Raw genomic sequence first — 12,333 nt, forward strand, 5'->3', positions numbered from 1 at the left:
AAGAGAGTTATTACCGGGATGTTGGAACGCAATCAGGCCGGCAATGTCTGACATCATCTTGACAAGCAAGGGGCAACAAATCCAAGTCAAAAACAAATCTTAGAAACACATAGTCCCAGTGGAAGTATCAATAGTTAAATCAACACAGTGTACATATCAAGTCCGGAAAAACGGACATACTGTAAAACTAGAATGTTAGTATATGATACATAAGTTACAGGTAGTTAGTTTTGATACGACGTCTCACTTACCCGCATAGTGGTACGGGTCCATGTTGATCGGTGTAAGATTCCAGTGTCCTGTCAACCCGGTCTAGCGGCGTGTTTAGCCAAAACCTCCAACTACTGTCACCCGATCCCAATCCGTATAAGATCTATTTTCTTCGAGGTGAATCCTGAACCGGTCTTTAGAGAGAAAATACAAATAAAACCAGCGTTTAAGTTTTCTAAATAATAGACACTTCGATTGTTTTCGTGGATAAGTTTTCATAACATTATACTAGGCTCCACCCCTTTAAGTGAATATCTTTGTTGGTATTGAACGATACTCTCTCGCTCGTTCGCTGTTAGCTGATCGCGCTCCACCGCTTCTGTCTCGTCCGATGCGATTGGCTGCGATGGGAAAACAAGCCTCTGCGTTATTGATGATCGTCTCTGCCTTTCTGCATTTTCCTGATCAGTCTGCAAGTCCATGGACCGCTTTCTGCTATTTAGACATGGGGATCTTTGTTTGGTAATGGTAATTAACAATGGCCAGTGCTTGTTAAATTGACATTTTGATTTCTTTTTCGGAAGTTTCATCAGATCGTTTTTCGTATCATTTATCGAGTTCATTGCTTGAAACCCCGACTTTTGCCAACTCTCATTGATCAATTTAGAGTAAAGTTACTTTTCCTATTTCGCTCATCATGTGATGTTGGTTTTATTTGGCACCCAGGCGCTAAAGAATACCCTGAAATGGAGGGATTTCTTGCCACAATAAATGTTGTATGAGTTTCAAAATTAGTCATCCAGATATTAGATCGATGGAATGAAATACAAAACCCTTCGAATTTAAGGCAACTAAAGAAAAGGATTTTAAGTAATGAGCGTCGAGAATTTTGAGGAAAAATATTTAAAAAAAAAATATCATTTAAGAATGTTTTAATAATAAATTTAATGTTTAAATAATTGTTTTGATCTAGATCTACTTAAACATTTTTAACAAGTTACATTAGACAGAAATGCACTTTATGCATAGTTTATTATTTTTGTATGCCATTGTTTCTTTTTACTTGATTTATCTTTATAATTTATTTGCCACTATTTCATGCCCATTTTTGGTATCAAGGCGTAAAAATGTTTTGTTTGTTTTCACTAATCCGACCGACCGTATTTTCCCTCCAGACCCTTCACTGTTTTGCCGTCATTTATAAGTGAATATATTAAAATTTGACAAATGTGATAAATCTTCGGTTTGGTACTGAATCCCGGTTCCTTAATAGAAAAATAGAAAAAATGCCTACCTACTGACCCTATTTTTGGATATGTTAGCGGAATCAAAGAGCTTTTTAGGCCTAACAAAATTCTTAGACAGCTATGTTGAGGCTGTTGCATCGACACGTCTTATGCGCGCTGGTAAATTTTTGTGAATCTTGTCATATTTGATCGAGTATTCTTTTATTTATTTATTTGTTTAATCATGTACTTTGAGATACATAGAATGTGTACATAGTCACACTATTATTGTTAAGGTATGCTTTACAATACGTGATTCATATTAAGTTGTGTGTATATATATATATATTGCATATCTCCTTTAAGGAGGAAATAAAGATATTAAATTGAATTGAATTTGTAAGAAATGAACATTTCAATATTCTAACATGTTACTGTTACCGAAAGGAAAATTCGCCAATCCAAGACTGAAGCTCTCACTGTCGTTGAATAGTAGTATACTTTTATGGCCTTAAACCCACGATGGAAAGGTTTCGAAGGCCTCTAAAATTGTGATTTCTGTTAAATATATGTTGTTGTTTTTTCAGAGGTTTCACAAACAAAAGCTGAAGAAAAATTACCGTCCAATTAAAAAGAAAAATAATATTTTATACTTAAAACTATTTTAATATTTCGGACCGGTGTGAGAATATACCAGGGACACTTTTTACTCCGTATTTTAGTGAGCAATGAATATCATATTTACAGGAAATGGTCTACATGCAATCAATAATCATACTCGAATTGTTGAGATCAGAATAAATTGAAATCTATTTTTTTTTATCCGAGAAGTAAATGGGGCTAAACGTTCTCAATGTGTGCCTATTATAATTAGGAAGCCTGCTTCAGTCGCACTTCGGTAAATTTGATCTGAGCACTCTCTGAGACACTGGGAAACATCTCGAAGATTCGCCCATCAGATTTTCCAAAATAGGTTTAAAATGATACGTTTTATTTTTCGCCGTTTTCAATCTTGTGTACTTTGTTGTAGTTTTGGAAATAATAGTTGTTGTTTTTTTGTTCTCATATTTATTTCTATAAATAAGCAATTTATGTTTAAAATTCGAAAAGAAGAAAACGTATCGGAAAAATGTATGTACCCTGGTGTGGTCAACCTACAACAGGAAAATAACGCGATATTTGAATACCAAAAAAAATATGCGGGTATGTTGAACCTGTTTTATATTGATTTGATTGATTGCACGTTTCCAAATATGAATAGGTAGTTCTGATAAGTCCAAACCAGTAACCTTCACTGCGTACGACACAAATTGCTTATTTTGTTGGCCTTTACTTTAAAAACAAACCAAATGGTTATCATGCAATAATCCTAAACATAATTGTTTGAAGACAAGCAAAGACCACCGTACGAAGTCACGTCCAGAATTTCTCTATTATTCGGCTAAAGTTTCCAAAATTAGAGAAGTGTTTACAAGTGAGTTACGGTTTTGTGTTTTCCTCCATCATTGTACATGCTGCATGATCAGAGATCTAGTGGTATTGCTCCCTACCCAGCAATTAGGGATGAAATCCAAGGTGGGCGCGAGCCTCCCATGTCTCCAGGCGACCAGGAGCACGTGATGGCTTGTGATTACCGCTACCTCACACGGTTCCAGGAAGCGTGCGCTATCTCCGCGGCCGGTGTTGGGTTGCATCTTCCTCGGTAGCGGTGTTCTCGCTGTTTTGATATGTTATCTAGACCTCTCCACTCGCACCCGCGAGATGCACCGACAATCACTTCATGTCTCGGTACAGGCTTGATTCCTATTTCACTAATGAACTTATATTTTGGATGCACTGATTTACTTTTCTGACATATGTAAGAACCATCAGGGCTGTCAGTGAGTCTCACTTTCAGGTTTTTGAAGAATTTTACCTCCCTACATTGCCCCTGGTCTACCGCAGCCTGCGAATACCGGGCCCATTATAACACGATTCCAACCCTGCTTTCGTGATTTTCATGCTCTTAATGTATTATAATGAGCTGTGTGATTTATTTACCATTCAGACGATTCCGAGTTTCAGAAATTTGTATTTTAGATCATGAGTATCATTTTCTGCATCGAGCTTAAGAAGAAATTAAATCATCAGGCCCCAATATCACAAAATTACTCAGGTCAAATCTCAATTTCAGTCTCAACTCACTTTAACGCATAAAAGCATAGTATAATGCAAATTCTTGTTTTTGTATTTTAAAAGAACATTTCCTCATAGAATGTGTTGATAAAAACCTTTTGACAATATTTCAAAGAAAACTTATTCTAGAGCGAAACATTTTCCTCAGTTATTTCCAAAAAGCATTTAATTGTACTCAATTATGTTTTATGCTGTAGATCCTTTTTTCTTTGAAAGCTTGACCCAAAGTTTTTCTGAATCAACAAAGTTTATGAGAGAATGCGCTTCTTAAAAGTGTGGAAACATATACGAGTTTTAAAACTTTTGATGCTATGTGGTAAAATGACTTTATACTGAGATTGAGATTTGACTTAGGCCACACCAAATTAATATTTTGTATCTCGGATTTTTCCAAAGAAAAAAATAAAATAAAAATACAATTTTAACATTTTCCATAAAACACGGAACGAGCGAAGAGCGAAAAATATTATTTCTTATACTCACTATAAAGAGGAAAGATTATTCAATATCCCTTTAACCAACTTTATCACATGATCTTGAACTTCATCTCTATTGCACTATGGAAACATACTCCAATGTGTACTATTTACCATTCCTTGTATTATTTATTCATCCATTTCGGTTAGCACAGACATGGATATACCTAATTTCCAAGATAATTATAACATATTCTAAGTATGGTGATCATTCATTATACATAATAACTCTGCTTTAAGGAAATGGGTTGTGACAGCGTTCCTACCTGAATCACATTAACATTATTTGCAACTGTAGACATGAATTACGATTGATTTTTTATTTAAATTTTTTTTTTGAATCGTTAGCACGTTTTTACACATTCAGCAGTCCATATAAAAAAATGTTTTAATTTTGTTTTAAATGTTACTGTAAATGCAATGGCATGTGCATGTACAGTACTTCAATATGTTCATACTTAGATACTATTATGGGGGTTGTTTTTTAATCCCAGATACTGTTGTAAGTAGGCTTATTCATTTATTGGTGTGTCACAACAAGAGACGGTTCCTTTACAAAGTTATCTATGACAGGATATTTGTTCGCAAGTATTATTTTTGTCCGTATTTTGTTTTGTGAAAAAATGACTTTGAAACATCATTTCAGACCAAACATATTCCCGTGGAATTAAGCTGTCTCCTACATCATCGGGTCAAATTCTAGTAAGAAGACTATACAAATAGAAAAAACTTTAACAAGCGGCAACTTGTGCTTATATCATCATGACACACATGTAACATTAAAATGATAGGCCTTTGTTGTTAAGAACTGTTGCCTTTTGAAACATTTCTTCGAAGTAAAGGTTTCTTTTCAGGGAGGGAACAACATTTCACCTCAGGATTGCCATCGCAGGCTGAAAATTACAGAACATGTTTACCGGAAGCCGCGATATTTTTTGATTTTTTTACACCAATGCTAAACCGGTTGATATACAGTATAAACCACCACGTATCGGTTACCTTTCTTTCCAACATACTAAAAGACTGCGCAGGAAAGTAATAATCGATAATATTGCAGTTTTCAAAAAATAATTTAAAAAAACTAATCACTACAAAAAATCCGGTTCTTGGTGAAAATTCATAAATATTTCAATTACATTTTCGAGTAAAAAGGCGCGGTAAATCCACGGAACCAAACATCGAATGGTCTAAATCGTTTTATTTATATATACTGAATATTTTATAATATGAGAACAACTAATGCGCGTTTTTTCAATGTGGGAGACACACATAAGGCAAAATAACAAAAAAGAGACACAGATTAAAAAAATAACACAGGGAAGACGCACATAAGGCACAATAACACAGGGAGACGCACATTAGGCACAATAACACAGAGAGACGCACATTAGACACAATAACACAGAGAGACGCACATTAGACACAATAACACAGAGAGACGCACATTAGACACAATAACACAGAGAGACGCACATTAGACACAATAACACTGAGAGACGCACATTAGACACAATAACACAGAGAGACGCACATTAGACACAATAACACAGAGAGACGCACATTAGGCACAATAACACAGAGAGACGCACATTAGGCACAATAACACTGAGAGACGCACATTAGACACAATAACACAGAGAGACGCACATTAGGCACAATAACACAGAGAGACGCACATTAGACACAATAACACTGAGAGACGCACATTAGACACAATAACACAGAGAGACGCACATTAGGCACAATAGCTCAGAGAGACACACATTAGGCACACTAGCACAGAAAGATGCACATTAGGCACAATAGCACAGAGAGACGCAAATTAGGCACAATAACACTGAGAGACGCACATTAGGCACAATAACATAGAGATACACACAACAGGCACAATAACACAAGGAGACGCACATTAAGCACAATAGCACAGAGAGACGCACATTAGGCACAATAACACTGGGAAACGCACATTGGGCACAATAGCACAGAGAGACGCACATTAGGTACAATAACACGGAGAGACACACATAAGGCACAATCGCACGGAGAGAAGCACATTTGGCACAAAAACACTGGGAAACGCACATTAGGCTAAACAACACGGAGAGACACACATACGGCACAATAACACAGAGAGACACACATACGGCGCACTAGCACGGAGAGACGCACATTTGCGTAATAACACAGATAGACGCACATTAGGCTCAATAACAAGGAGAGACACACATTAGGCACAATAACACGGAGAGACGCACATTAGGCTCAATCACAAAGAGATACACACATTAGGCACAATAACACAGGGAGACGCACATTAGGCACAATAGCACAGGGAGAAACACATACGACACAATAACACAGGGAGACGCACATTAGGTACAATAACACATGGAGACACACATTAGGCACAATCACACTTGGAGACGCACATTAGGCACAATAACACTGGGAAACGCACATTAGGCACAATAGCTCGGACAGACACACAACAGGCACAATTACACGGAGAGACGCACATCAGGCACAATAAAACAAAGAGACACACATTAGGCACAATTACACAGAGAGACGCACATTAGGCACAATTACACAGAGAGACACACATCAGGCACAATAACACCGAGAGACACACATCAGGCACAATAACACAGAGAGACACACATTAGGCACAATAACACGGAGAGACACACATTAGGCACAATAGCTCGGACAGACACACATTAGGCACAAATACACGGAGAGACACACATTAGGAACAATAACACAGAGAGACACACATTAGGCACAATAGCACAGAGAGACACACATTAGGCACAATAACACAGAGAGACGCACATTAGGCTCAATCACAAAGAGATACACACATTAGGCACAATTACACGGAGAGACACACATCAGACACAATAACACAGAGAGACACACATTAGGCACAATAGCACGGAGAGACACACATTAGGCACAATAACACGGAGAGACGCACATTAGGCTCAATCACAAAGAGATACACACATTAGGCACAATTACGCGGAGAGACACACATCAGACACAATAACACAGAGAGACACAACTTAGGCACAATAGCACGGAGAGACACACATTAGGCACAATAACACGGAGAGACGCACATTAGGCCCAATCACAAAGAGATACACACATTAGGCACAATAGCACAGAAAGACGCACATTAGGCACAATAGCACAGGGAGACACACATACGGCACAATAACACAGGGAGACGCACATTAGGCACACTAACATAGGGAGACGCACATTAGGTACAATAACACATGGAGACGCACATTAGGCACAATAACACTGGGAAACGCACATTAGGCACACTAGCTCGGACAGACGCACATAAGGCACAATTACACGGAGAGACACACATCAGGCACAATAACACAGAGAGACACACATTAGGCACAATTACACGGACAGACACACATCAGGCACAATAACACAGAGATACACACATTAGGCACAATAGCACGGAGAGACACACATTAGGCACAATAACACGGAGAGACGCACATTAGGCTCAATCACAAAGAGATACACACATTTGGCACAATAACACAGAGAGACGCACATTAGGCACAATAGCACAGGGAGACACACATACGGCACAATAACACAGGGAGACGCACATTAGGCACATTAACATAGGGAGCCGCACATTAGGTACAATAACACATGGAGACACACATTAGGCACAATCACACTTGGAGACGCACATTAGGCACAATAACACTTGGAGACGCACATTAGACACAGTAACACAGGAAGACACACATAAGGCAAAATAACACAGGGAGACGCACATTAGGAACAATAACACTGAGAAACACACATTAGGCACAATAACACAGGGAGACGCACATAAGGCACAATCAAACAGAGAGACGCACATTAGGCACAATAACACGGAAAAAAACAAACATTAGGCACAATAACACAGGGAGACGCACATTAAGTACAATCACTCAGAAAAAACAACATTAGGCACAATAACACGGAGAAACACACATTAGGCACAAAAACACAGGGAGACGCACATTAGGCACAATAACACAGGGAGACGCACATTAGGTACAATCACACACAGAAACACACATTAAGCACAAGAACACAGAGATACACACATTAGGCACAATCGCACAGGGAGACGCACATTAGGCACAATAACATAGGGAGACTTACATCAGGTACAATAACACAGAGAGACACACAATTAACAAAATAACACAGGGAGACGCACATTAGGCACAATAACACAGAGAGACACACATTAGGCAAAATAACAAAGAGAAACACACATTAGGCACAATAACATAGGGAGACACACATTAGGCACAATGACTAAGAGAGATACACATTAGGCAGAATAACACAGAGAGACGCACATTATGCACAATAACACAGGGATACACACATTAGGCACAATGACACAGAGAGACACACATTAGGCACAATAACACGGATAGACACACATCAGGCACAATAACACAGAGACACACCCATTAGGCACAATAGCACAGAGAGACACACATTAGGCACAATAACACAGGGAGACGCACATTAGGCACAATAACACGGAGATACACACATTAGGCACAATAACACAGGGAGACGCACATAAGGCACAATAACACAGAGACACACACATTAGGCACAATAACACAGGGAGACACTCATTAGGCACAATAACACAAGAAGACACACATCAGGCACAATAACACAGAGACACACATCAGGCACAATAACACAGAGACACACACATTAGGCACAATAACACAGGGAGACACTCATTAGGCACAATAACACAGGAAGACACACATCAGGCACAATAACACAGAGACACACACATTAGGCACAATAACACAGGGAGACACTCATTAGGCATAATAACACAGGAAGACGCACATTAGGCACAATAACATAGGGAGACGCACATTAGGTACAATGACACAGGGAGTCCCACATAAGGCACAATAGCACAGAGAGACACATATTAGGCAAAATAACACAGGAAGATACACATTAGGCACATTAGGCACAATCACACAGAGAGACATACTTTAGAAAAAATAACACAGAGACACACACATTAGGCACAATAACACAGGGAGACACATATTAGGCACAATAACACAGGAAGACGCACATTAGGCAAAATAACACAAGGAGACGCATATTTGGCACAATAACACAGAGAGACACACATTAGGCAAAATAACACAGGGAGATAAAACCTTCATAGGAGCCAGCATCTACTTGAAAACAAAAAATGCATTAAAACAAACAATGTTTGGGGTCACTACCAGAAGGTACCAATCGGCATTAATCTCTCTGACAACATGCGTGCCAATGTTCATTTTAAAGCCTTTATGGTTTTTAAATTGTTGTCAAGAATTTTCTAACATAAATGTATAAATAGAAGTATTTTTTGTACCCGCGTCTAAACTGAATTCTTTTAATAGTTTTTAGTAACCCGCTCCGTTCTCCTCAGACAAATGGAATTCCTTAAGCGGACGAATCTTTCGATACATGCATCGTACTCCACAATCGGACCCGGTGACCATTAGCACGAAACATGACCAACGCACTTCTATGGTATGTCATTTATCAGCCTCATCGCGATAAAATCCAAAATACTAGAACTACATAAGTATTGAATAAATATATTATCAATATAGAATTACACTTAAAATAACAGTATGATAATATTCCAGATCGAAGCAAATGCGTGTCTCTCCCAGTGTTTGGTTACACCTTGTATTATTCTGTTTTCTAGTATCGCGCATGTGTTCCATAACTGAACTAGCTTTGTTTTATGACCCTTATTTAATTAATTACCAATGTCTTTTTGATGATAAAAGTATTAGTGCCGGTCTGACAATTTAGATGATCATCACTGTTATACAATATACATAACTGCTTCTTCAATGTTTAAACAATACATTTTCGGTCAATCATTTTTTTCTGACCGCAATATCACGAAAATGCAACTATTTGCCACACAACCCCATGCCATTCAAAAGGATAAATGTTTTACTATTATTGATGTTATATATTGTGTTTATAAACATGATTGCTTAATGTTATACAGATAAATATTTCTAGAGCAAAACATGTATATATACTTGAGTAATAACTTAAACATAATCAATTATACAAAAGTACAGTTTTTGCACTAGAGTCATTTTTCTTCGGATTATTAACCAAGTATTCTCATTATCATAATCTATGAGAAAGTGCACTTTTTTAAATCGATTGAAAACACACATAATTTTAAAACATATTAATATTCTGTAATTGAGTAAAATGAATTCTAACGGTGTTAAGAAATGACTGAATGATGCATGTGAAGTCTGCATGTGGTTTTGTGGCGTTTTGTCTCTTTTGTTAAATGTCTCTTGGGCCTTACTTTAGACAAAGTCTTCGTTTGAATATTCAACGACCAGGCTTGTACTTTTAGTTCAAATTGTATAACTAAGTCATGTTGTGATTTTATCGTGTCTAGTTAACAAACTGCAAACATCATTCTATCCTCGCCGATTTTTTTAGGAATATTTCTTGTTTGTCGATATCGCGTCTTCCTCTTCAGGATTCAATTTTGCTGACGATATGTGCTAACACTTTTCTCCTCTTATTTTTAGAAGTGTATTCCGTGATGCCACTGTTTTATAGTAACGTTTTCTTAAAAACGATAATTTTTTCACAAATACCGTTTCGAATATTGTCTGAAGGTATATTCATCTTGTGAATCGCGTCTAGATGTATCTCCCGGTTAAGCTGTACTCTCCAGGGGAATATGGAAATATTGTCGTTCTTTTCAGACAAAAAATAACCGTTTTCGTAATAGCCCTTTGATTAAGGCCTTTTCCTTAAATTATTCAATTTGGAGTTGAGTTTAGAATTGTTCGTACTATTTATTGTTTAATAAAAGGACAAGCATGGTCTAGTCCAGCCTTTCCTTGTGCTGCCATTAGTACATCAGACCGTTTGTGCTAGTGCTGCCATGCTGTAGTACACCGGACATTTTGTGCGTGTCCTGCCACCAGTACATCAGACCGTTTGTGCTTGTGCTGTCATGTTCTAGAACATCAGACCGTTTATTCTTGTGCTGCCATGCTCTAGTACACCGGACATTTTGTGCTGTCATGCTCTAGTACATCAGACCGTTTGTGCTAGTGCTGCAACTAGTACACCAGACCCTTTGTGTTTGTGTTGTCACTAGTACATCAGACCGTTTGTGCTTGTGCTGCAACTAGTATACCAGACCCTTTGTGTTTGTGTTGTCACTAGTACATCAGACCGTTTGTGCTTGTGCTGCAACTAGTACACCAGACCCTTTGTGTTTGTGTTGTCACTAGTACATCAGACCGTTTGTGCTTGTGCTGCAACTAGTACACCAGACCCTTTGTGTTTGTGTTGTCACTAGTACATCAGACCGTTTGTGCTTGTGCTGCAACTAGTACACCAGACCCTTTGTGTTTGTGTTGTCACTAGTACATCAGACCGTTTGTGCTAGTGCTGCAACTAGTACACCAGACCCTTTGTGTTTGTGTTGTCACTAGTACATCAGACCGTTTGTGCTTGTGCTGCAACTAGTATACCAGACCCTTTGTGTTTGTGTTGTCACTAGTACATCAGACCGTTTGTGCTTGTGCTGCAACTAGTATACCAGACCCTTTGTGTTTGTGTTGTCACTAGTACATCAGACCGTTTGTGCTTGTGCTGCAACTAGTACACCAGACCCTTTGTGTTTGTGTTGTCACTAGTACATCAGACCGTTTGTGCTTGTGCTGCAACTAGTACACCAGACCCTTTGTGATTGTGTTGTCACTAGTACATCAGACCGTTTGTGCTTGTGCTGCAACTAGTACACCAGACCCTTTGTGTTTGTGTTGTCACTAGTACATCAGACCGTTTGTGCTTGTGCTGCAACTAGTACACCAGACCCTTTGTGTTTGTGTTGTCACTAGTACATCAGACCGTTTGTGCTTGTGCTGCAACTAGTACACCAGACCCTTTGTGTTTGTGTTGTCACTAGTACATCAGACCGTTTGTGCTTGTGCTGCAACTAGTACACCAGACCCTTTGTGTTTGTGTTGTCACTAGTACATCAGACCGTTTGTGCTAGTGCTGCAACTAGTACACCAGACCCTTTGTGTTTGTGTTGTCACTAGTACATCAGACCGTTTGTGCTTGTGCTGCAACTAGTACACCAGACCCTTTGTGTT

At 38.4% G+C, this 12,333-nt stretch overlaps 1 protein-coding gene across 2 annotated transcripts in view; it reads right to left on the reverse strand.

Moving 5' to 3' along the window:
• Positions 1-456, reverse strand: part of LOC128208858 (homeobox protein six1-like) — a 37,573-nt gene extending 37,117 nt beyond the window's left edge. The window contains exon 1 of one of the 2 annotated variants that reach the window (XM_052912516.1): positions 252-456. In XM_052912516.1, the coding sequence (XP_052768476.1) occupies positions 252-273 (22 nt within the window). In that variant the 5' untranslated portion in view covers positions 274-456. Of the gene's footprint in view, positions 1-14; positions 174-251 lie in introns of those variants that run through there. The other variant, XM_052912515.1, reaches the window with a different exon arrangement.
• Positions 457-12,333: the final 11,877 nt, after the last annotated feature.

This window comes from Mya arenaria, chromosome 11 (genome assembly GCF_026914265.1).
Source record: "Mya arenaria isolate MELC-2E11 chromosome 11, ASM2691426v1".
In the NCBI taxonomy this organism is placed as follows: Eukaryota; Metazoa; Mollusca; class Bivalvia; order Myida; family Myidae; genus Mya; species Mya arenaria.